General features: G+C 45.9%; 1 protein-coding gene across 1 annotated transcript; it reads right to left on the bottom strand.

The window, feature by feature from the left end:
• Positions 1-74: 74 nt before the first annotated feature.
• Positions 75-11,931, bottom strand: LOC131293954 (uncharacterized). Its single transcript, XM_058322003.1, is given in 3 exon segments — positions 75-221; positions 8,034-8,466; positions 11,258-11,931. Coding segments are annotated over 3 exon segments (1,254 nt in total).
• Positions 11,932-25,948: the final 14,017 nt, after the last annotated feature.

The raw sequence follows: 25,948 nt of genomic DNA, 5'->3' as shown, positions 1-25,948 counted from the left end.
CGGCAAGGCTGAATTGAGAGGGGGAATGGACTACTACTTGTTAGTAGTTCATCCCCGAGCGTCTGTTCTCCATGTTAGGAGCGGCTCGAACCAGCGTCTGTTCCCCATGTTAGGGGCGGCTGTACACCCTGTCCTGGCATCCTACGGGACGTGAAACAGCTAGGATGCGTTGTTCCACCGACGGGATAGGAGGCGGAGGGAGAGGCCTTGCAAGCCACCCTCTGTAAAATGGCAACGAAAAGTCACCATGAAGTAACAGCGATTTGGACCAATCATCCCAAGTAACATTTCCAACACCTATTAGACTTTAACAAGTTTTATCAACGTTTTAACATGGGTGTACCAAGTCCAATTGGTTTTATGGAGGTTTCTCAGCAGGCAAAATAGTTTTAATAATTTTGACATCCTTAAAACCTTTTGAGGATAGCTATAAAACCGCTCATTAAGTCTAAAATCTTAGTAGACTTGAAGAGTCTGTAAATACGCTGTTAAGTCCTTCTTAAAACCTTCTCTTAAAACCAATCAGTGATTTTTGGTCTAGAAAAGGTTTTAAGGGATGGTTTTGACAACGTTCTGTAGAGTGGGCCCTCTTACACTTAAAACGGGTTTATGAAGGTTTTATCACAGCCTTTAAGATATTTTACTCTTAAGATGAGACTTAATGATGAGCATGAACAACATCGTTAGAACCATGATAAAACTTAAAATGTTACTTGGGATGCCAGACCTACGCGACGAAAAAAGGACTACGATTGGAAACTCGGTTCATGGAACTGCAGGTCTCTTACCTCACCCGGGAGTACCAGAATACTCGCAGAAGAAGTGAGAGCCCGCGGCTTTGAGATAGTAGCACTTCAGGAGGTTCGCTGGAAAGGAGTCTCGGAGCGCCCCTACCGTAGCGATTGCATGATCTACCAGAGTGGTGGAGACAAGCACGAGCTCGGTACGGCGTTCCTTGTTATGGGTGCTATGAGGAAGCGTGTGATCGGATGGTGGCCGATCAACGACAGGATGTGCAGGTTGAGGATATGTGGACGCTTCTTCAACCTGAGCATTATTAATGTGCACAGCCCGCACCTTGGGAGCAGTGATGACGACAAGGACGCCTTTTATACGCAGCTAGAGAGGGAGTACGACCGCTGCCCAAAACATGATGTAAAGATCGTCATCGGATACCTTAATGCTCAGGTCGGGCGAGAGGAGGACTATAAACCTACGATTGGAAGCTTTAGTGTCCACCAGCTAACCAACGACAACGGCCTCCGGTTCATCAACTTCGCATCCTCGAGGCACATGAACATCCGTAGCACCTTCTTCCAGCACAAACCTCGTTTCAGCTACACCTGGAGATCACCACAGCAGACATATTCCCAAATAGACCACGTTCTCATAGATCGGCTAAATTTGTTCGAGGTTGGTTCATTTGTTTAACGATTTTGTTTAACTAAATGCAATAGACCACGTTCTCATAGACGGAAGGCACTTCTCGGACATCATCGACGTACGTACGTACAGGGGCGCAAACGTCGACTCGGACCACTTCCTGGTTATGGTGAAGCTACGGCACAAGCTCTGCGCTGTCAACACACTGCGTCACCGGCCTACCCCACGCCTAAACACGGATCGGCTGCGAACACCTGCTGTTGCCGAGGGCTACGCGACAGCGCTTGGGGAAGCGCTTCCGGACAACATCGCGACCGCCACCATGTCCCTCGATGACCACTGGCGTATGGTGGAGCGAGTCATCAGCAGCACAGCCGAGCAGACACTGGGCCATAAGCCACGTAACCTGTGGAAAGAGTAGTTCGATGACGAGTGCAGGCGGGCACTATCCGAGAAGAACGCAGCGCGCGCCCGAATGCTGCAGCGCGAAACCCGTCAGAATGTGGAACACTACAAACGACTGAGGACACAGCAAACCCGGCTCTTCGAGAGCAAGAAGCGTCGCTTCGAGGAGTCGGATGAACAACTGATGCAGCAGCTGACCCAGTCGGGGGAAACTCGCCAGTTTTACAGGATGTTGAAGAAGACACAAGGCGGCTTCACGCCTAACGTCGCAATGTGTCGTGACGAGAAGGGCAACATTCTTACGAACGAGCGAGAGGTGATCAAAAGGTGGAAGTGCTACTTCAACGGACACCTGAATGGAGCGGAATTAGGGGAGTCCAGCAGCGGCGCAGGCAGAATTGAGCAGCACATTAGCATGGAGGTAGATGACGATGTGCTCCCACCATCCTTGGACGAAGTCACTAGTGCCATCAAGCAGCTGAAACAGAACAAAGCAGCTGGCAGCGATGGGCTGGTGGCAGAACTATTCAAGATGGGTTCGGTAGAGCTTGCCGTCAGTATGCACCAGCTAATTGTGAAAATCTGGGAGCAGGAAAGGATACTGGAGGACTGAAAGCTGGGTGTCATCCACCCAGTTTACAAGAAGGGTGACAGAATGGACTGTGCCAACTTTCGAGCCATCACAGTCCTCAATGCCGCCTACAAAATCCTATCCCAGATACTCTTCTGCAGACTCGCGCCCCTTGCTACAGATTTCGTCGGAAGCTACCAAGCTGGGTTTGTTGGAGGCAAATCCACCACCGACCAGATCTTCACTCTACGGCAGATCCTCCAGAAGTGCCGGGAGCACCAGATCCCGACGCACCACCTCTTCATCGACTTCAAGGCGGCCTACGATACCATAGACAGGAAGGAGCTATGGAAGACCATGCGGCAGTACAGCTTTCCCCAGAAGCTGGTTCGGCTGTTAGAGGCCACAATTTTTTTTTTTTTTTGGACGAGGGTTCACATTGGCGTGGCCCCGTAAGACCACAACCAACATTACTCCCTCCTCTTGCCTTTTTGCTTTCCATCTCGCTCTGCACCTAAACGGTAGGAGCATGGAAGGAAAAGGCTCTGTCCTTAGGATAAAATCACACTTTACGGACGCTGTGGCACGCACTAATACCTGAAGGGTGAAAGTGCGTGTCGCTAAAGGGCTTACAGGTACTACCCTGACCACCAGGGGCTTTTTACCCAGCCTAAAGCAACGGACTCGGTGCAGTGAAACTTAAGCAGCTCAGAAGATCGATCCGACAGCTGACTTATCTGACTCCAATACCTCCTAAAATCCTTCTTGTGGACTTGCATGTTGGTTCTGACACCTCTTGGATTCATCGGCCCGCAAAACTAAGCTCCTGCCTAGTCTACGTGCCGGGTTTCCAGTATCTGACACCTCTGATGTTAATCGCTGGCCCGCAAAACCAAGCTCCTGCTCGGTCTACGTGCCGTCCACTTTGGCCTGTTTGGATGGTACCAGGCCCTGAACTCGACCGGTGTCCAAGAGGTTGATCAGCGATTGCTTGGTACCGCGATTGGCGGGTGGTCATCCTCACCCCCGGTGCATCCCTCCCCAAAGCATCTCAAACCTCGAGTACTTGGTCTTGTTCCTTCTAGTGTTGAAACCAGCCGCAAAATCACGCTACTGCGCAATCTACGTCTGGTCCCAAACCTGAGGTCGTCCGACGTCTGATTTGACTCAGTCATGGACGACTCAGACACCTCGGTGCCGTAATCCTCGGCGCCCTACGCCGACCAATCCTTTATCGCCTCAAAGTCTTACTTGCCCTCGTCCGTTTGGCCTGGCTGATGTTGTGCCAGGTCCTTAACAGTTCAGGTTTCTAGATTGACATGACAATCGTCGCGTGGTTATCACCCGAGCCGAAGGTGGATCCCCTACCGACAATATCAAGTCGCCCCATAGCCCCATGAGTAACCCTTCCGTTCTGCTGCTGGCAAGACTTTCGATGGTGACCCACCCATCATACTCGCCCACCAACAACCCCAGGAGAGAGGAAACCAGTACGGTAACCCACTCCTTCGTAGCCGGACGTCCACTCATAGCGTGCGCATTGGTCTAGGTCCTGCGCCCCGGAGCCGACGGAGCACAACATGACTTCGACCTTTGCGACTTTTCGTGAATCTTCCAGGAGAGTGAATCCCTTCCGAAACACTCCCTACGTCTTCGCGGTCCTGTCCGCTGACATAGGGTCCATCCTAACTTCCGGAGAGGCTAAACAGACCAGAGGGCTAGATATCTAAAAGCAGGATTAAAGATACCTTACAAGGCCCGTTCCGTCTGCGGCACACTACCATAACCCTGGCCCATCAGGGCACCACTCTTGATAGTATGCGGGAGGGCGGATATCCCTCCCAAACGCGAGGCCGCTAACTAATGATCAATGCGACGAAAACAAAGTACCTGCTCGTCGGAGGCTCTGACAGTGACAGAGCCAGGCTGGGGAGCAATGTATCAGTCGACGGCGACGAACTTGAGGTAGTAGAGGAGTTTTGCTACCTCGGCACTGTCGTAACTCCGGACAACAACGTGAGCTGTGAAATCCGGAGGCGCATTGTTCAGGGGAATCGTGCCTACTATGGACTCCACAAACTCCTGCGGTCCAGATGGCTTCTCCCACACACGAAATGTGTCATATACCGCACGCTGATAAGACCGGTTCTTATTATTATGTTTGATTGAATTGATTAGACCGATTTTGTGTGACTAAGAATATTTGTTTCGTAGGAGAAATGAGATTGAGCACTCAAACTGTAGCCATTCGATTTAGTGTCCCCCAAATTGTACGAAAATGATACCTTTAATGCATTGTAATCATTATTGAGCTGAGGGGTAGAATGGCAGCCCTCCTTACTTCTTCCGACAAAAGGACGAAATATTATCACGTGACGGCTACATGTTAAAGTAATATACGGTCCAATTTTTATAAGAAGCCATTCTATAATTGAGGAATTATTATTATTTTTCACCATTTTAAGCGATAGGTATTTGAAAGGGAGACAGGGAAGGAGGGCATTTTAAAGAATAAAAACTTAGCTACATTCCAGCCAAGTTTGGTACAGATAGTGTTGGTAGATTTTGCGTAATGCTGTTGCATACATGTGATAAGAATTAACGCTTTTCGTTTCGAGCAATGCTATTATTTTGCTGAATAGGAGGAGGGTAGGGGGAGTCTGGGTTAAGATTGAACATTAAGAGTGTGGCCAGTCGATTTAGTTACGCCAAATACTGCGAAATTGATACCCATATTGCATTTTTCCCATTTTAAAGGTAGAGGGTAATATGGGAGCCCCCCTTTCCCCTTCCCCTATATGGATGAAATTTTAACCCATGCTATGCCCCTACGTAAGCAGCATGTGTATTAGTTTTTGTGAAAATCCGTTCAATAACCATTGACCTATAATTGTTATTAATTAATTTTAGAGGATAGGTGTTCGGGAGGGGTAAGGAGGATTAGAGATATCAACAAACGAAGTTCAGATCATTCAATCCTGGAAAATTAGCTACCTTCCTGCCAAGTTTGGTGTAAATCGGCCCGGTAGATTTTGCGTGATGCGAACACATACATATATAGTTACGTTGGGCACACATGCCATACGACTCCGCCAAATGCCACGTGCATCACCGGCAAGCACCACGCGCTACACCGGTTCCCACGAGCAAGCAGAAGACGCCGACTCAGCAGAACCACCGAGACGCGCACCACCGGTTCCCACGGGCTGCACCAGACGCCGAATCAGCAGTTCGCGAGTTAAGAAAATATACGTGTAACGAGTTTGGATGTTGAAATCGGAGTGATGTTTATTGAGTGAAATTTATGATTGAACATGAATGGAAATGGAAATGCGGGAAGGGGAACGATGGCCCTAAGAGTCCGGCGCCGAAAATGCAACGTAGCGATTTGGTGGTTGGTTTGGCTCGAGGCGATGTTCGGTTGCTAACGGGTGTCGTGTAGCGTCGGTGGCGGGTGTCCGATAGCGGCGCGTGGAACAGCTGACTGGAGGTGATTAACCGGCTGGGTTAACTCGCGCACACTCACAGCTAGGGACAGTTAGGCAAAGCCAAGTTAGGAATAATCAGTTTTAAGTTAGAACTCAAGAGAAGAGGACATGCCTCATTAAAAATAAAGAATATTGTTTTTTTTTAAACTCAATTCTTCGCCCTCGACTCATAATTGGCGCAGCCGTCCGGAGTGTTAAGTGTTCAAGGTATTAGTTGGTAGAGTGAAACCCTAATAAAGTTAGCTGAAGTGATCCCGCAAGCATACAGAGCATCAAAGGAACCGCCACATTCCGCCGAGGAGTTGAGGATCCCCCTGTACTTCGAACATCCAGAAACTGGCTAGTTGACACGAACCGCGACCCATCGACTGTAAGTATAATTTTTTATTACCTTTTCAGTAAGTGCAGTGAAAAAGTGTTACTTCGCCTGTGAAATTTTTTTTTACACCTTTCATTTCGTGATACATTCCATACGCACTACGAGATAGACGTATAGGAAGCCCTTACGTCCCACCACATACGTAAACGGTTCCTTTCACCTTTCTATTGGATCAAGGGAAAAAGTATTGTGTTTGTTAGGAGTGAAAAATTATTTTTTCGGCACACCGTTGTAATTTTTTTTTCTTTTTCACGTTTCAACTCATTCTGCACGCACTACGAGATAGACGTGTAGGAAGCCCTTACGTCCCGCCACATACATAAACGGTTATTTTTCTTCTCCCATTACCGGGTACGCGAAAAAAGTTTGGTTTTTGTGAAAAGTGAAGATTTAATTTACGGCGACGTCTTTTATGCACTACGCAGTTTAGCCATAAAAGATTCTCTATAACGCACTACGAGATAGACGTCGTAGAACCCAAAAAAAACACACACAAAAGAAAATCATAACCAAGAAGGTTTCATCACTAGAAGTGAATGAATAGAACCTCGCGTTTTGATAATTATCGACGAATCTCAATATCAGACTCCGAAGAAGAAATGGAGGAGATTACGTTGAAACTAACCGAAATGATGGTTGCGATAAATTCGCTCCAATCAAAATATGAGGATCTGAGCACTCAGCCTCAATCAAGTGGAATAAATCCCGTAGCATTCGGCGATTATTTCAGAATCCCCGATCCGATAAAGCCTTTACCGACTTTTGAAGGAAACAAAAAACAACTAACGTCCTGGATCAACACTGCCGAGGACACATTAAACCTCTTTAAGGACAAAGTTCCAGTAGAAGTTTTCAGGATGTACACGACCGCAGTGTCAAATAAAATCACAGGAAAGGCAAAAGACATCCTTTGTACTGCCGGAAACCCCACTGATTTTATTCAAATCAAGGAAATTCTTGTAAGTTCCTTAGGCGACAGACAAGAACTGTCAACATACAAATGTCAACTTTGGCAGAATAGAATGAGTGACAGTACGAATATTCACAAATATTATGCTGTTACACAAGAAATTGTCCAGAACATTAAAACACAGTATCAATTGTTTCATTGATGAAGATGCATTAGCCGCATTTATTGTCGGGCTACGTGAACCATACTTTGGGCATGCTCAAGCAGCTAGGCCTAGAGATATCGAGGATGCTTACGTATTCTTGTGCAAATATAAAGCACAGGAATTGAATGCAATGGTTCATGAAAGAGGTCCAAAGAAATCATACAACCAAAACCAGAAAAACCATCATAATGAAGAGAAGCCCAAGTTTGCGCTGAACAAACCAACCAGAGCATATTCAGAAAAGTAATACCCAAAACAAGATGTTCCAGAACCAATGAACATTGACCATTAACTTCGTTCCAAACTCAGCAGGAAACAATATAATAATAATGAAGCTGAAACCGAAGATGAAACAAGCGATGAAGAAAAGGAAGAACAGGCAGAGCCAGCAGAAGGAAATTTGGAAGGAAAAAGACGGACTTATATTATGCGGACTTGTTGCTTGTTCGAATGCTGATCAACGACTGACCTTTTATTATAATCCTTACACATATACTTATGTCTAACTTACATCGATCACTTATACTACGCTTACATATTACTTACATTTCTAAGACACTACATTCTCCCCCTTAAACGGAGTTTACTTCCTATCTAGGATACTTAAATCGTGGTTGTCCTTCTAACCTTTTCGATCGTCTTAACGGTGGTGGACTTGATTCACTCCTTTTCCTTTTGTGTGAAATATTTACCTTTGATGGTATTATGACATCCTTTGAACTCATCTGGTTTTTGGTTTTTCTCAATTGGTTCTTATGTACCATTCGTATTATTCCATTCAGACTGATTAAATATCTTATCCCGCTTATTTACTTTTTGACTATTGCAGGGATCCATCTCATGTGCTCTTTAAAGTGATTTCTGTAAAATACAGATTCTTCTTCTTCATATTCGACTTGATTTCCTACGATTTTAGACTGACTTCTTGACTCTTCCATAGTTGACATTTGTCTCTTATTTCCTTTTATAGGATTGACTGTATGTGGTACGTAACAAAACACTCTTTCTGAAGGTGTGACTTTAGTTACCGTACATGGACTATTCCTATACTTGAACAATATTTGATTCAGTTTCCTCTGAAGACTTAGTGGTTTGTACCTTGTATCCAATAGATACTTCTTCAGGCTATGCTTTATTGTTCTAACCGCCCTCTCGGCCAACCCGTTCGACTGTGGGTGGTACGGTGGGGACTTACTGACTTTTCTACCTTTTTCTCTTAAAAAAATCGTAAATTGATGTGAACTAAATGGAGGACCATTACCTGATACAATTTCTTCTGGTAATCCGAAACATGCAAAAAATATTTCTAACACTTCTATGACATTTTCTGCTTTAGTACTTTTCATAATTTTTACCTCAATATACTTTGAAAAACTGTCGACTATAATTAACAATGTACTATTTTCAAAGTAAAACAAATCTATGTGTATTCTTTGGAATGGTCTTGAGCATTGTACCCATTTTGTGTGACTATTTCTTTAGGTACGATTTGCCTCGACTGACAGACTTGACATGCCTTTATGCATTGCTCGAAACTTTCATCCATACTTTTCCACCATACTAATTTCCTTGCTGACATTTTCATTCTTACTAACCCATCATGGTTGTCATGAAAAAGACTGACTATTTTATCTTTCAGCTTATCTGGAATTACTACTCGATCATTAAAAACAACACACCATCTTCTATTGCTAAGCTATTACTAACTTTAGCATAATCTTTCAATTCCGCTTTGACATTTTTCGCCCAACCATGTTTAACTTGTTGGTATACTTGTTTCAATATTGCATTTGATTTTTGGAATTGACTAATCATCTCAATGTCAATGATTGAGGACGACGAAATCGCATTTACTTGTGCGCAATCTTCTTCTATTTCTAAACCTTCCTCTAATGGCAGTCTACTTAATGCATCTACATGACTCATGCTTTTGCCTGGCCTATGCTCTATTGTGTATTCATATTCGGCTAATATCATTTCCCATCGACTCAATCTAGCTACTGCAATCGACGACGTTGTTCTTGACGGATTGAATATTTCTTTTACTCCCGAATTATCGGTCACTAGTTTAAACTTGATTCCGTAGATGTACTTATGAAATTTGTTTACACCAAAAACGACCGCTAACGCTTCTTTGTGAACCTGCGCATAGTTTTTCTGCGCTTGTGAGAGAGTTGCTGAGGCAAAATATATTGGTTTCTCTACTCCATCAATTTCATGCGACAATATTGCTCCTAATCCGTAAGGACTAGCATCAACTGCTAATATAACAGGCTTTTTAGGATCAAATGGTACTAAAATGGTGTTATCTACCAACATTGATTTCGTTTTTTCGAATGACGCCTGACATTCATTTGACCATACATATTTTTTGTCTTTGCGTAGCAATTCATACATTGGACTTAATATTGTTGCTAAATTTGGCAAAAACCTGCTATAATAATTTATCATTCCTAAGAACGCTTTCAATTGCATCACATTCAATTATTGCTTTAACTTTCGACTCATTTGTTGTTATTCCGTTCCTCGATATTTTATACCCTAGGTACTCAATCTGTGGGCTTTGTGGGTCCGCGACAGCCGAGCGGTAGCGCCGGTTAGAAAATCGGCCCATGAGCGCCGGGGCTCACCAACTCGACGGCGTGGGTTCGAATCCCAACCGAGACCGAACCCTCCCCTTTACGAGAGGACTGACTATCCACGTACAACAGGGAAACAAGTCTCGTAAGCCCTTAACGGGCAGGCATGACCAAGAGGTCGTTACACCAAGAAGAAGAAGAAGTACTCAATCTCCGGTTTGAAAAATTCCGACTTTTTCTCGTTTATCTTCACATTGTGCTTTTCTAGGCTTTTCAACACTTCGCATAATTTTTCTTTACATTGTTTTTCGTTTTCACCGCCAACCAATATGTCATCCATATACGCAATACCTTGAGTGTTTAATAATATTTGATCGATAATCGTTTGAAATATCGCAGGCGCTGATTGTACTCCAAAAGGCATTCTAGTATACTTGTATAACCCATTATGGGTATTTATGGTACAAATATTTTGCGATTGTTCTGATAGCTTCACTTGCAGATATGCTCCTGTTAAATCTATTTTGCAAAACACTGTCCAATTTGCAATTTTCGCTAAAATATCGTCAATTTTCGGTAAAGGATAATGTTCTACCGTCAGATATTTATTTATAGTTGCCTTTCCATCTAAACAAATCCGTACCGAACCATCACTTTTTCCTCTTACTACTATAGGACTCGCCGACGCTGATGTACGTGTTGGTACAAGTATACCGTCTTGTACTAACTTCTCTAGGTTGTTTTCTACTTTTTGTACTAGAGCAAACGGCACTGAGTACGCTTTGTGAAATATTGGTGTACAATTTGGTTTTAATACTAAACTAGCTTCAAATCCTTCTATCATTTGTTTATGATTCCCATCTGTTAGATTTGGAAACATTTCTTTCATTTCTACTAGCCATTTATCCGCATCAATTTGGTTTAAATTAAAACTTTTTCTCCAATCAGGGAATAATACGTCTAACGCATCACGACCTAGTAGAGGGTTCCCTCTGTTTTCTGTCGGGATTATTGTTATTTCTAACTTGACCGTTCTATTGCTCGCGATAACATTAACAGTTATTTTGCCTAACGATGTTAATCTTTGTCCAGATGCCGTAATCAATCTTAAATCTGTTTGTTCTAATTGTAGATTTGAAAATTTTTCTCGATATAAATTCTCCGGCATCACTGTATTACACGCGCCGCAATCAATCTCAAACGCAATGTCCGTGTCATTAACTTTTAACACGCGCACTTCTGGACTACTTATTACATTGATCCGCGCTATGTGTGTTAATGATCTATCCTGCCCATGTACATTTTTGCTCCTGCAACACGACGACACATGTCCGTACTTTTTGCAGGAAAAACACTGCCACGTACGCGCAGGACATGTCTGTGGGTTGTGCGATCTTCCGCATCTGTGACAATTATTATCATTACTTGGTTTTACAGGTGCACCACTTCCACGGTAGTAGTGAGATTTTGAAACGACGCTTCTTTTTGGCGCACTCCTAATCGCCGCCTTTTCTCCTCCTTTCTCCTTCCTCGTAAAAGCTTCGTTCTGCTCGTCCGCAGCTTCCCACGTTCTCGCGATGCTTTCTGCTCCTTCGAACGTGAGACCAGTCTCACGCAGAAGCCGCTTTCTCAGGCCATCATCGCGAACACCCGCAACCAGCTGATCACGCAACGCTTCCACCAGACAGCACTTGAATTCACATGTTTGTGCGAGCGCTTTTAGTTCAACTATATATTCCGCCACTGATTGATTCTTTTGAATACAGTTCCTAAAGTTGAACCGCTCCGCTACCACGTTCACTTTCTGCTCCAACTGTTCTTTAAGTTTGATCACTAACTTTTCGTACGGCACTGAACTTGGTTTCTCCGGTAGCACCATTTTTGAGATCAAACTGTACAGTGATGCTCCTCCCAGCGTTAACAGCATCACTGTTTTCTTCCCGGACTCAACTTCATTTACCTCGAAGAAGATATCCATCCTCTCCAAATACTCCTTAATACTTTCTCCCATTACAAAGGGCTCAATCTTTCCAATCAAAGACATTTTGACTCGACTTGACTTCACTTCCCAAGTAACATTTCCAAGACCTATTAGACTTTAACAAGTTTTATCAATGTTTTAACATGGGTGTACCAAGTCCAATTGGTTTTATAGAGGTTTCTCAGCAGGCAAAATAGTTTTAATAATTTTGGCATCCTTAAAACCTTTTGAGGATAGCTATAAAACCGCTCATTAAGTCGAAAATCTTAATAGACTTGAAGAGTCTGTAAATACGCTGTTAAGTCCTTCTTAAAACCTTCTCTTAAAACCAATCAGTGATTTTTGGTCTAGAAAAGGTTTTAAGGGATGGTTTTGACAACGTTCTGTAGAGTGGGCCCTCTTACACTTAAAACGGGTTTATGAAGGTTTTATCACAACCTTTAAGATATTTTACTCTTCAGATGAGACTTAATGATGAGCATGAACAACAACGTTAGAACCATGATAAAACTTAAAATGTTACTTGGGTTGACTTTTTTCGCTTTTTTCCTCGTCACCAACTATTATGGGGACTTGTTGCTTGTTCGAATGCTGATCAACGACTGACTTTTTATTATAATCCTTACACATATACTTATGTCTAACTTACATCGATCACTTATACTACGCTTACATATTACTTACATTTCTAAGACACTACAGGCATGCTCAAGCAGCTAGGCCTAGAGATATCGAGGATGCTTACGTATTCTTGTGCAAATATAAAGCACAAGAATTGAATGCAATGGTTCATGAAAGAGGTCCAAAGAAATCATACAACCAAAACCAGAAAAACCATCATAATGAAGAGAAGCCCAAGTTTGCGCTGAACAAACCAACCAGAGCATATTCAGAAAAGTAATACCCAAAACAAGATGTTCCAGAACCAATGGACATTGACCATGAACTTCGTTCCAAACTCAGCAGGAAACAATATAATAATAATGAAGCTGAAACCGAAGATGAAACAAGCGATGAAGAAAAGGAAGAACAGGCAGAGCCAGCAGAAGGAAATTTGGAAGGAAAAAGAAGCCTTAGCTATAATTTGGGCTGTAGAAAAATATAAACCATACTTATATGGCAGAAAATTCAATCTGATCACTGACCACAAATCGCTCACATTCATAAAAACCTCAACAAAAAACTCAAAGATTTTGAGATGGAGATTGGAACTTGAAAATTTTGATTACGATATCCAATACAAAGAAGGAAAAGCAAACGTTGTAGCCGATGCTCTAAGCAGAAAAACTTGCAATTGTCCAGATGAAAGTACTAATCGAAATTATATCATTCCAGGAACAACTATAAGCTAAGATGTCATACCCTCAGAGGCAAAAGAAATATCCATAAATGTAATAGAAATGTGGTGATAATGAGCAGCGAGCGGAAAAATGGTCTGTCCGAAATGACTGACAGATGACATATGACGGATTGGGAGTCGGATTTGAAGGAGTCGAATCCCTACATCTATCGCTCATCACTAAACGTCAACTTCGCGCCCCAAAACGTAACGAGCAATTGAGCTCGTACATTCGACTCATAGACTTCGACGTGTGCACTTCATTAAGAAACGAATAAAGAAATTGTGGGACTAAAAACCAAAGGTAACCCCACAAAATGGTGACCCCGACGTGATTGAACATTGTTCTCACGACCTGACTTGTAGTGCCAATACGTTCGCATCGCGTACGCAGTGAAAAACTATTAAAAAAAAAAAAAAAAAAAAAACTTTTGAAAAAAGGTGCGCGGTATATAGTGCAGTGAAAATTCCGTAAAAAGTGCGAACCGAAAACGCGTTTTTGAATTCCGCCCCCACACGGACCCCGCGACGAAGCGTTCGATCAGCTTGTTTCCGCGAATCACTCCACGTCGTCGGAGCGCAATACCTAGAACTGCTGAGCTTGCGCCGCATCGAAAGTGCGCACTTACGATCGAGCCCACGTTTTTACCGCGAATTTGTTCGAACTACGGACAAACGAAAAGCCGTACGACGCACTTGACTTCAAAAGAACAAACAATCGCACTACAGGTACAGCATGCAACGAAGTCCGACGCGAGAAAACGTCGTCCCACCAACGCCCCCGGTCACAGACACGGGTTCCGAGGAAATGGACCCCACGCTGCGCTTACCTCCGCCACAGATGGACGTAAAAGACCTCAATTCATTTTTCTGGGCATTAGAGTACTGGTTTGCGGCGACCGGCATTCTTCCCCGCATGGACAACAAGCGTTTCCACATTGTGATGGCGCAAATCCCAACTAACGTGGTGGCAGAGGTGCGTTCCTTACTGGAGGACCCTCCCAAAACTGACCGGTATGCATTTGCAAAACGGACCCTAATCGGACACTTCGAGGAGTCCCAGCGATCCCGACTACACCGCTTGCTAGCGACGATGGAGCTCGGCGACCGCAAGCCAACACAGTTGCTTGCGGAAATGCGACGCACAGCCAACAACGCGATGTCAGAGCAAATGCTGTTCGACCTTTGGATCGGTCGACTGCCGGCCCACGTGCAATCGGCGACCATCGCAGCAAGCGGAAACACCACCGACAAGGCCCGCGTAGCGGACGCCGTAATGGACTGCTTGGCCGCCCCGCAGCGGAACGACACGTTTTATGGTGTATCCGAGATGCGCACGCCGAGCGAACCACGACAATCGGAACAACGTCGTCCTGTTTCCGATGCACTTGGTTGGATGGAACGCGAGATAGGCGACCTAAGGCAGCAACTGCAAAACCTCAGGCGTGACATGCAACGCGGACGGAAAACGGGCGCGGTTCGCGACAACGGGAACGAACACCGGCTAGAGCCCCGCCAACGGCCGACCAAATGTGCTACTACCACCGGAAGTTCGGGACCGCCGCACGGACCTTCCATCCACCGTGCCGCTTCACAGCACCGACATCGGGCGCAAACCATGACATAGCTCAGGCGTCGTTGGGAGGCCACGCCGGAGACCTCCAAAACCAGGTAGGCTCTGTTGCACCGGAGAGCAACCGGCTCATCGTAGTAGACCGCCGAACGCAACAGCCTTTCCTTATAGACACGGGAGCCGACGTCTCCGTAATCCCGAGGGCTAAAGCCCACAATACTGTAAAAGAGTCAACCATGCGCCTTTACGCAGCCAACGGCACTCCCATCACCGTTTTTGGTCAGTCGCTCCATACGCTTGACCTGAGTTTGCGTCGCGCGTTCCTATGGAACTTCGTTATAGCGGACGTAAACTCTGCCATCATTGAAGCCGACTTTCTAAGCCACTACGATTTGATGGTAGATCTGAAACAACGATGCCTGGTTGACAAAATCACAAACCTGCGGGTAAAGGGCATAGCAGCAAACGCACGCGAAGTTTCCGTAAAGGTCTTCGATTCGACATCACTGATGGCAGATCTTTTGCTGGAATTTCCACACATCACAACCTTGCAACCAGTCGGCACGGTACGACCGTCCAACATCACACACCGCATCGAGACCACCGGATCCCCAGTATGTGCCCGAACCCGACGCCTTGCACCGGACAAGTACGCAGCGGCGAAAGCTGAATTCGAGGCACTGATGCGGTTAGGAGTTTTCCGCCCCTCTAACAGCAGCTGGGCAAGCCCCCCACATATGGAAAAAAAGGCTGACGGGACTTGGCGTCCATGCGGCGATTACCGAGCGCTTAACGCGAGGACGACTCCCGATAGATACCCACTGCCTTATCTACAGGATTTTACCATTCAGCTGAGGGGTAAAGCAGTGTTTTCGAAGGTGGATCTACAGAAGGCGTATCACCAGATACCCCTTCACCCAGACGATATACCAAAGACTGCAATCACCACGCCTTTTGGTTTATTCGAATTCGTGACGATGCCGTTCGGTTTGCGGAATGCAGCTCAAACCTTCCAAAGGATTATACACGGAGCTCTCCGAGGTTTGGAATTTGTGTTCCCATACGTTGACGACATCATCGTGGCATCGACGTCGCTGGACGAACATCGCGACCACCTGCGGACCCTGTTCAACCGGCTAACCGAGCAGCAACTGACCATCAACCCGGCGAAGTGCGTGTTTGCACAGCAGGAGATCACTTTCTTGGGACACAAGGTCAACGCGGATGGAATACGGCCGCTTCCCGAAAAAGTTGAGGCGATAGCCAACTATCCCAGGCCAACGACGATAATGGACCTAAAACGATACCTGGCCATGCTCAACTTTTATCGGCGCTTTATTCCACGAGCGGTAGAGCAGCAGATCCTTCTCCTGGACATGGCGTGTTCCAACAAAAAGAAAGATAAAACACCTCTTATCTGGACACCCAAGGCCATTGAAGCGTTCGACGAAACTAAACAAAAGTTGGCAACGGCGACCTTGTTGGCACACCCCGATCGGGATGCAGAGTTGTCGCTATGGACGGACGCGTCGGACCTAGCCGCTGGAGCAGCGTTACACCAGATAGTGGATGGGGAACTACAGCCAATAGGATTCTTCTCAAGGAAGTTCAAACCGGCCCAACGAAAGTATTCAACTTACGATCGTGAGTTGACCGCCATGTTCCTCGCTGTCCGCCACTTCCGTCATCTCCTAGAAGGGCGAAGTTTTCACATCGTCACCGACCACAAGCCACTAGTGTACGCGTTCCAGCAGGCGTTGGACAAGGCCTCGCCTAGGCAGGCGCGCCAACTGGATTTTCTCGCGCAGTTTACGTCCGACATACGGCATGTGAAGGGACAGGACAACGTGACGGCCGACCTCCTGTCTCGGATAGGATCCATCCAGTCTGCGACCAGCATAGACTTTGAGGAGTTGGCCGAGGACCCGACACAAGATCCGGAGCTGGCAGACATTATCAGCGGGAAGACTCGAACGGACCTAGTCTTACAAGAAATCGCAATACCCGGCAGCACACGCAAGCTGTTCTGCGATTGTCCGACTGGTATTGTTCGACCATACGTCACCAAACGGTTTCGGCAACCTTTGCTACACTCCATACACAGTATGAGTCACCCCGGCGTAAAGGCGACAACGAGGTTGACCACGGAACGATTTGTTTGGTTAAACATCCGCCAGGACTGTGCAAAGTTCGTTCGAAACTGCCTCCAGTGCCAAGCCAGCAAAGTGCAGCGGCACACGAAGAGCCCGCTACAGCGTTACACCCCACCGGAGAACCGTTTCGCCCACATCAACATGGACATCGTTGGCCCGTTCCCGGTGAGCAACGGCAATCGTTATTGCCTTACGGTCATCGACCGATTTACGCGCTGGCCAGAGGCGTTCCCGATCCCTGACATCACCGCGTCGACAGTAGCCTCAGCATTACTGAGCGGTTGGATAGCCCGTTTCGGAGTGCCAGCCTACATCACGACGGACCAAGGGAGGCAGTTCGAATCAACATTGTTTGCTGAACTGACCAAAGCACTGGGAATCAAACACCTCAGGACCACGGCATACCATCCACAGGCGAACGGCCTCATCGAGCGGTGGCACCGGACACTGAAGGCAGCCATCTGCGCCAAAGGCAGCATACATTGGGCCGAGCACCTGCCTATTATTCTTTTGGGCCTACGGACAACGGCGAAAGAGGACCTACAAGCATCCCCGGCGGAACTCGTGTACGGGACGACGCTAAAGATACCGGCACAGTTTTTTAATTGTCCACCACAGACGACACCCCCGGAGACATCAGACTTCGCTCGATCCTTCACAGAAGCCATGGCCCATCTACAAGCACCATCCACAGCATGGCACTCCGGTACAAACACGTTCGTGCATTCTGACCTGAAGACATGTACCCATGTTTTTATACGGAACGACACCATACGACCTGCTTTGACACCACCATATCAAGGTCCCTATTTGGTCATCAAGCGCGGCGAAAAAACATTCCTCGTGTCGATCAATGGTAAAACCTCCACCGTTTCCATTGACCGCCTCAAACCGTGTTATCGCCCCGCAACAACCTCAGAGGAACCGCCAGCAACAGGTACTGGAACACCAGCTACTTCATCCAGAGCCCCAGCCAACTTGGCCAACGGAACATCTCCGACGACAACCCCCGGTTGCGCGAAACCAGCGGCGACGACGGAACAGTCCCAGCGCAACTTATCGCCACCTTCTACAGATTTCTCGACCGGAGTTACACGATCTCAACGTAGAGTTTTCATCCCAACGCGTTATCGGTAACTCCCATCTAGAGGGGGAGTACTGTGGCGATAATGAGCAGCGAGCGGAAAAATGGTCTGTCCGAAATGACTGACAGATGACTTATGACGGATTGGGAGTCGGATTTGAAGGAGTCGAATCCCTACATCTATCGCTCATCACTAAACGTCAACTTCGCGCCCCAAAACGTAACGAGCAATTGAGCTCGTACATTCGACTCATAGACTTCGACGTGAGCACTTCATTAAGAAACGAATAAAGAAATTGTGGGACTAAAAACCAAAGGTAACCCCACAGAAACATCTCCAATTACAGAATCACCCATCGAAGAAAACGAAGCCCGCATGGAGGAAGACACAGATTCTCAAACAGCACACTCTGCTGATACATCCGACGATTTTTTTATCCACTTAACAGAAAGACCTATTAATTACTACCACAACCAAATAATTTTCAAAATATCCCGAATAACAACTAACATTACATAAAATCCTTTTCCCCATTTTAAAAGAGTTGTTTAAAAGAGTTATTTTAAAAGAGTAAAAATGATGATGTTTCGTTCCAACCAAGTAGTGTGACGAATATTTCATTAAAAACTTCAATAATATAATAAATCGAATCATTCGAGTGCTTCTAACGATGCCCAAGAGTCGTCTGCATCAATAATAACAAATATCAAGTGTCGAAACTAACTCACACACCACTTTAGGTAACAAACATACGATGAAATATAACTGTCCGACTTTGCGATTGGCCATCAAAATTCTGACTTTTTCCACTCCATTGTTTATTGCGCCGCTTGGGTACGATTTTTTTCACCGTTCTTTTTGCACGTACTTCGTAGGAAGGTGCACCAAGAAGATGCAATGAACAAAAATCATTGTTATCAATTCTAAGTACTCTAAAATCGACCACAAAGTCGGACGCATGTTCATTTTTTAAGCGTCCGGATTAACTTTGGGCCCAGTGCATGTCTTGCCAAACATGATGCTGCATATGGCATGATGGAGACGTCTAGTAGGTTATTAACTATAAGCTTCACATATGAAGTACGAAAAAAGGTAAAGGTCGCGCTTAGGCGCAACAAAATTATCCTTTATGGCTAAACCTCAAACGGTGGTCGCAATGGTGAGCGTGAGCCAGCGCCGGGCAGCTGTGAGAGAGCCCGGGTCGTCTCGCTCATGCTCATTTCTCACTCATCCAACGTTCTGCTCGACTGGTTTGAACTGCATGACTTTTTAAACTCTCACTGTGGAGCTTTCTCCCGTCCACCCGTCTTACCCTCTCTCTCCCTTCCTTCGCGCCCCTCTGGCCCATATACACACCAACCAAACCGGCTCTGACAGCCGCGTGCGCAGCGTTCTCGTGCATGTTACTATTTCAATTTTTATTGAAAAGTCTGCGCAGTATGTTTCTGTGTTTTGCCATCGATTAAGCTATCCAAATTATTTCAGATATATTGTATCGTAGTGGCGGTATGCGTTTTATTGCTTACCTATTTTTCAGCACAGCAACTCAATATTTACAGCTACATATTGCCAATTTCATACTTCCCATGTAGGGTGCACTGCCGAACATAAATTAAGAAGGTAGGTGACTATTTGTTTGATTTGCCGCCGAAGATTTAATATTTCACATGCATTATATCCAATATTGGTGATATATATATTTGTCTATATTGTCATGGAACATTGCTGCGTTTGCCGTGCTGTGAATGGAACGCTATGTCATGACGTATTTTTTAAAGAACGGTGTGAAATGTGTTCTTGGAGTCTTACAATGTATCATAACCACCATTACTTTGGTTTTTCCTTATTTTTCGGCTTGAGTGGGTTGCCCGCGTTAGAGACATAGTCAGATGAGTTAGAGACAAAATGAGATGCGTTAGAGGCAACTGTCAATGAGCTATTTCAATACCAGTTGCTTTAGAGACAACAGTTGATGAGCTATTTCAATTATCGGTGGGTTAGAGCTGAACATAGGTGGCAACGGCTGTATCTACCTTCATAATTGAAAATCCATAATTCCTCTCCAGACTCGACAGCTAGAGGTCGAGGAGGTGCTATAGCAACCGGTACATCGAGTGCTCCAACCGATCGGACGTGCTTTACTGAGAAAGTGATAGAATAGAGAAAAAAAACCAAACCCGTGCACTGAGGTGCTACGGTAGCGCTATACGGGCCAGACGAAGCGTGGCCTTGAGACAGTTTGCGTCAGAAAAGAAAACGGAACAAAACGGAATATAAAAAAAAAAGTGACAAAAAGTACAGTGCGCGCGTGTGTCGGCCTATTTCGTTGTGGCTAGGGTAATGGCCTGCAACTGAAAGGGGAAGGGGCTGAGCCCGCAGAAGCTACCCCTCCCCCCCCCCCCCCCCCACCCCTCCACCGACAACGTGAGCATGAACAAAATCGAGATTGGGGCAGAGTTCGGTTGACAACTATCGATCAGTAAACACGTACTTTTTCCCCGGTCAGCTAGGCCTTTCTTTTACTTACGTAGTTCCACAATTAGTAACCCGGTAAAGTCACTGTTATAACCGCCGTAGGTCACTCGAACGTTATTCCGCGAATTTCAAAACTTTTCACGTCGGTCTGCCTACAATTTTTGGCGATTTGTTTACGTGCGCCTCGAAGTGCTTTCGGTTTGCTGCGTTTGTTGAACCCGATTTGCGATGGCTACCCTTTGCCTTGCCTGTGCCCGCCCTTCGTCCCTGGAGGACCCTGTCTACACTTGCTACGGCTTCCGCAAGCGACCTATCGATCCTGTATGGGTGTGAGTGGTGCCATCCTCAAAGAGCTCTCGCGTGAGTCGTAGTCAGACGTAGACGCCGAGGACCCGTAGTAGGAAGACTTTCCAAAAAGGACCATCCGGAGCATCACGCGGCCTTTCATCCCAACCCGAACGACGTGGCCAACTTGGAGATGCAGTTTTGTTGCTGCTGCTATGAGTCGTAGTCAAATAATATTAATTAGTCTTAAGTTTATAGTGGATATTTTTTATATGAAACTCACAATGAAATAATTTACGTAGTGTTTTAAAATGAAAAATAGTGGAATAGGCAAACTAAATAGGTAGTTAACAAATTTCATTTTCGAATCGCAAAATTTGGAGCGTTAAAGTCGAAGTACTATTTAATAATTTTTAATTCCTAACTAGCATTTTTCGTAATCATTTTTAGAAGATTGAAACGTTTCGAAATTCATTCACAGAACAGAATGAATCCGTTAGAACAGGCCCAACAGTCAATGAGCGGTTGCTATAGCAACCGGTACATCGAGTGCTCCAACCGATCGGACGTGCTTTACTGAGAAAGTGATAGAATAGAGAAAAAAACCAAACCCGTGCACTGAGGTGCTTCGGTAGCGCTATACGGGCCAGACGAAGCGTGGCCTTGAGACAGTTTGCGTCAGAAAAGAAAACGGAACAAAACGGAATATAAAAAAAAAAGTGACAAAAAGTACAGTGCGCGCGTGTGTCGGCCTATTTCGTTGTGGCTAGGGTAATGGCCTGCAACTGAAAGGGGAAGGGGCTGAGCCCGCAGAAGCTACCCTTCCCCCCCCCCCCCCCCCTCCACCGACAACGTGAGCATGAACAAAATCGAGATTGGGGCAGAGTCGTCTCTGCCTTTAGCGAAACTTTTCTTCAGCTTCAACTGCTGTACCAACCGTTCGCTCATGAAGTTGGACTGCGACCCCTGGTCCAGCAACGTTCTAGCTGGAAATTATCTACCTTCATCATTGAAAATCCATAATTCCTCTCCAGACTCGACAGGTAGAGGTCGAGGAGGTGCTATAGCAACCGGTACATCGAGTGCTCCAACCGATCGGACGTGCTTTACTGAGAAAGTGATAGAATAGAGAAAAAAAAACCAAACCCGTGCACTGAGGTGCTACGGTAGCGCTATACGGGCCAGACGAAGCGTGGCCTTGAGACAGTTTGCGTCAGAAAAGAAAACGGAACAAAACGGAATATAAAAAAAAAAGTGACAAAAAGTACAGTGCGCGCGTGTGTCGGCCTATTTTGTTGTGGCTAGGGTAATGGCCTGCAACTGAAAGGGGAAGGGGCTGAGCCCGCAGAAGCTACCCCCCCTCCACCGACAACGTGAGCATGAACAAAATCGAGATTGGAGCAGAGTTCGGTTGACAACTATTGATCAGTAAACACGTACTTTTTCCCCGCTCAGCTAGGCCTTTCTTTTACTTACGTAGTTCCACAATTAGTAACCCGGTAAAGTCACTGTTATAACCGCCGTAGGTCACTCGAACGTTATTCCGCGAATTTCAAAACTTTTCACGTCGGTCTGCCTACAATTTTTGGCGATTTGTTTACGTGCGCCTCGAAGTGCTTTCGGTTTGCTGCGTTTGTTGAACCCGATTTGCGATGGCTACCCTTTGCCTTGCCTGTGCCCGCCCTTCGTCCCTGGAGGACCCTGTCTACACTTGCGACGGCTTCCGCAAGCGACCTATCGATCCTGTATGGGTGTGAGTGGTGCCATCCTCAAAGAGCTCTCGCGTGAGTCGTAGTCAGACGTAGACGCCGAGGACCCGTAGTAGGAAGACTTTCCAAAAAGGACCATCCGGAGCATCACGCGGCCTTTCATCCCAACCCGAACGACGTGGCCAACTTGGAGATGCAGTTTTGTTGCTGCTGCTATGAGTCGTAGTCAAATAATATTAATTAGTCTTAAGTTTATAGTGGATATTTTTTATATGAAACTCACAATGAAATAATTTACGTGGTGTTTTAAAGTGAAAAATAGTGGAATAGGCAAACTAAATAGGTAGTTAAAAAATTTCATTTACGAATCGCAAAATTTGGAGCATTAAAGTCGAAGTACTGTTTAATAATTTTTAATTCCTAACTAGCATTTTTCGTAATCATTTTTAGAAGATTGAAACGTTTCGAAATTCATTCACAGAACAGAATGAATCCGTTAGAACAGGCCCAACAGTCAATGAGCGGTTGCTATAGCAACCGGTACATCGAGTGCTCCAACCGATCGGACGTGCTTTACTGAGAAAGTGATAGAATAGAGAAAAAAAACCAAACCCGTGCACTGAGGTGCTTCGGTAGCGCTATACGGGCCAGACGAAGCGTGGCCTTGAGACAGTTTGCGTCAGAAAAGAAAACGGAACAAAACGGAATATAAAAAAAAAAAAGTGACAAAAAGACAGTGCGCGCGTGTGTCGCCTATTTTGTTGTGGCTAGGGTAATGGCCTGCAACTGAAAGGGGAAGGGGCTGAGCCCGCAGAAGCTACCCTTCCCCCCCCCCCCCCCCTCCACCGACAACGTGAGCATGAACAAAATCGAGATTGGAGCAGAGTTCGGTTGACAACTATTGATCAGTAAACACGTACTTTTTCCCCGCTCAGCTAGGCCTTTCTTTTACTTACGTAGTTCCACAATTAGTAACCCGGTAAAGTCACTGTTATAACCGCCGTAGGTCACTCGAACGTTATTCCGCGAATTTCAAAACTTTTCACGTCGGTCTGCCTACAATTTTTGGCGATTTGTTTACGTGCGCCTCGAAGTGCTTTCGGTTTGCTGCGTTTGTTGAACCCGATTTGCGATGGCTACCCTTTGCCTTGCCTGTGCCCGCCCTTCGTCCCTGGAGGACCCTGTCTACACTTGCGACGGCTTCCGCAAGCGACCTATCGATCCTGTATGGGTGTGAGTGGTGCCATCCTCAAAGAGCTCTCGCGTGAGTCGTAGTCAGACGTAGACGCCGAGGACCCGTAGTAGGAAGACTTTCCAAAAAGGACCATCCGGAGCATCACGCGGCCTTTCATCCCAACCCGAACGACGTGGCCAACTTGGAGATGCAGTTTTGTTGCTGCTGCTATGAGTCGTAGTCAAATAATATTAATTAGTCTTAAGTTTATAGTGGATATTTTTTATATGAAACTCACAATGAAATAATTTACGTGGTGTTTTAAAGTGAAAAATAGTGGAATAGGCAAACTAAATAGGTAGTTAAAAAATTTCATTTACGAATCGCAAAATTTGGAGCATTAAAGTCGAAGTACTGTTTAATAATTTTTAATTCCTAACTAGCATTTTTCGTAATCATTTTTAGAAGATTGAAACGTTTCGAAATTCATTCACAGAACAGAATGAATCCGTTAGAACAGGCCCAACAGTCAATGAGCGGTTGCTATAGCAACCGGTACATCGAGTGCTCCAACCGATCGGACGTGCTTTACTGAGAAAGTGATAGAATAGAGAAAAAAAACCAAACCCGTGCACTGAGGTGCTTCGGTAGCGCTATACGGGCCAGACGAAGCGTGGCCTTGAGACAGTTTGCGTCAGAAAAGAAAACGGAACAAAACGGAATATAAAAAAAAAAAAGTGACAAAAAGACAGTGCGCGCGTGTGTCGCCTATTTTGTTGTGGCTAGGGTAATGGCCTGCAACTGAAAGGGGAAGGGGCTGAGCCCGCAGAAGCTACCCTTCCCCCCCCCCCCCCCCTCCACCGACAATGTGAGCATGAACAAAATCGAGATTGGGGCAGAGTTCGGTTGACAACTATCGATCAGTAAACACGTACTTTTTCCCCGCTCAGCTAGGCCTTTCTTTTACTTACGTAGTTCCACAATTAGTAACCCGGTAAAGTCACTGTTATAACCGCCGTAGGTCACTCGAACGTTATTCCGCGAATTTCAAAACTTTTCACGTCGGTCTGCCTACAATTTTTGGCGATTTGTTTACGTGCGCCTCGAAGTGCTTTCGGTTTGCTGCGTTTGTTGAACCCGATTTGCGATGGCTACCCTTTGCCTTGCCTGTGCCCGCCCTTCGTCCCTGGAGCACCCTGTCTACACTTGCGACGGCTTCCGCAAGCGACCTATCGATCCTGTATGGGTGTGAGTGGTGCCATCCTCAAAGAGCTCTCGCGTGAAGGTTCGCAACTTCTGTGGCAGTGCAGCGGTTGCACGGAGATCCGTCGAAATGCGAGAAAGCTGGCGATTGAACAACTCTCTGTTGCCCCAGCGGACCTTCGCTCGCAACTGATAGCCGAGCTGGATTCATCCCGCGCACGTCTGGACGCAGCCACATCTTCGATTGAGGCTGCGTTGAAAAACGCACTCTACCCACCTGTTCGGCCTGCACCACGGGTTCACCCAACACACACACCTACCGCTTCAACCGCCATCACTACTTCAAGTATTAACCGCTCTCCCCCGTCCCCACCTGCTGTGGAATCAGCATCAACTCTTCTCACTGGCACTGCACCTCCTAACACCAAGGCATCTCATGCCGCGATAATACTACCGCCAGAAACGCCGAAATTCTGGCTCTATATTTCGCATTGCCGCCCAACGGCCACTGTTGCGGAGATGCAAGCATTTGTCACTGAAAAAATGGGCATTGATGATACCACGGTTGTCAAACTTGTGCCTCAAAACAAGGAGCTCAACACTCTGACCTTCATCTTGTTCAAGGTCGGGATGTCGCTGGAGCATAAACGGAAAGCTTTGTCACCTACCACGTGGCCGATGAGAACAGTCTTCAAGGAATTCATCACTCAAAGAAGCACAATCCATGGTGTACTTTCCGCCTCTGAGGATCGTGCTGGTTTTTGGGTGGGCACCCCTGGGCACGATCCGAGAGTTCCAGTACCAGCCAGCAGGATTGATTCACCAACCTCTCCCGTCACCATTTCAACACAATAGCAGATTACTGACCAGGGCACTATGGAGCGAAAAGAGAAAATTGCCGGGATAAAATTCGGAATCAAATGTTTTGCAATTTTTTCATTGTAATATCGTGTAATACTATTATATTACACGAATTTATTATGTTTCTGGACAATCCCGCCAGGTGGCGCTGCAAAAACCACATATTTTTGGACTTTTCGATGGGTGCATT

Source organism: Anopheles ziemanni, chromosome 2 (genome assembly GCF_943734765.1).
Source record: "Anopheles ziemanni chromosome 2, idAnoZiCoDA_A2_x.2, whole genome shotgun sequence".
NCBI lineage: Eukaryota > Metazoa > Arthropoda > Insecta > Diptera > Culicidae > Anopheles > Anopheles ziemanni.
This window is presented reverse-complemented; position numbering and strand designations above follow the sequence as displayed.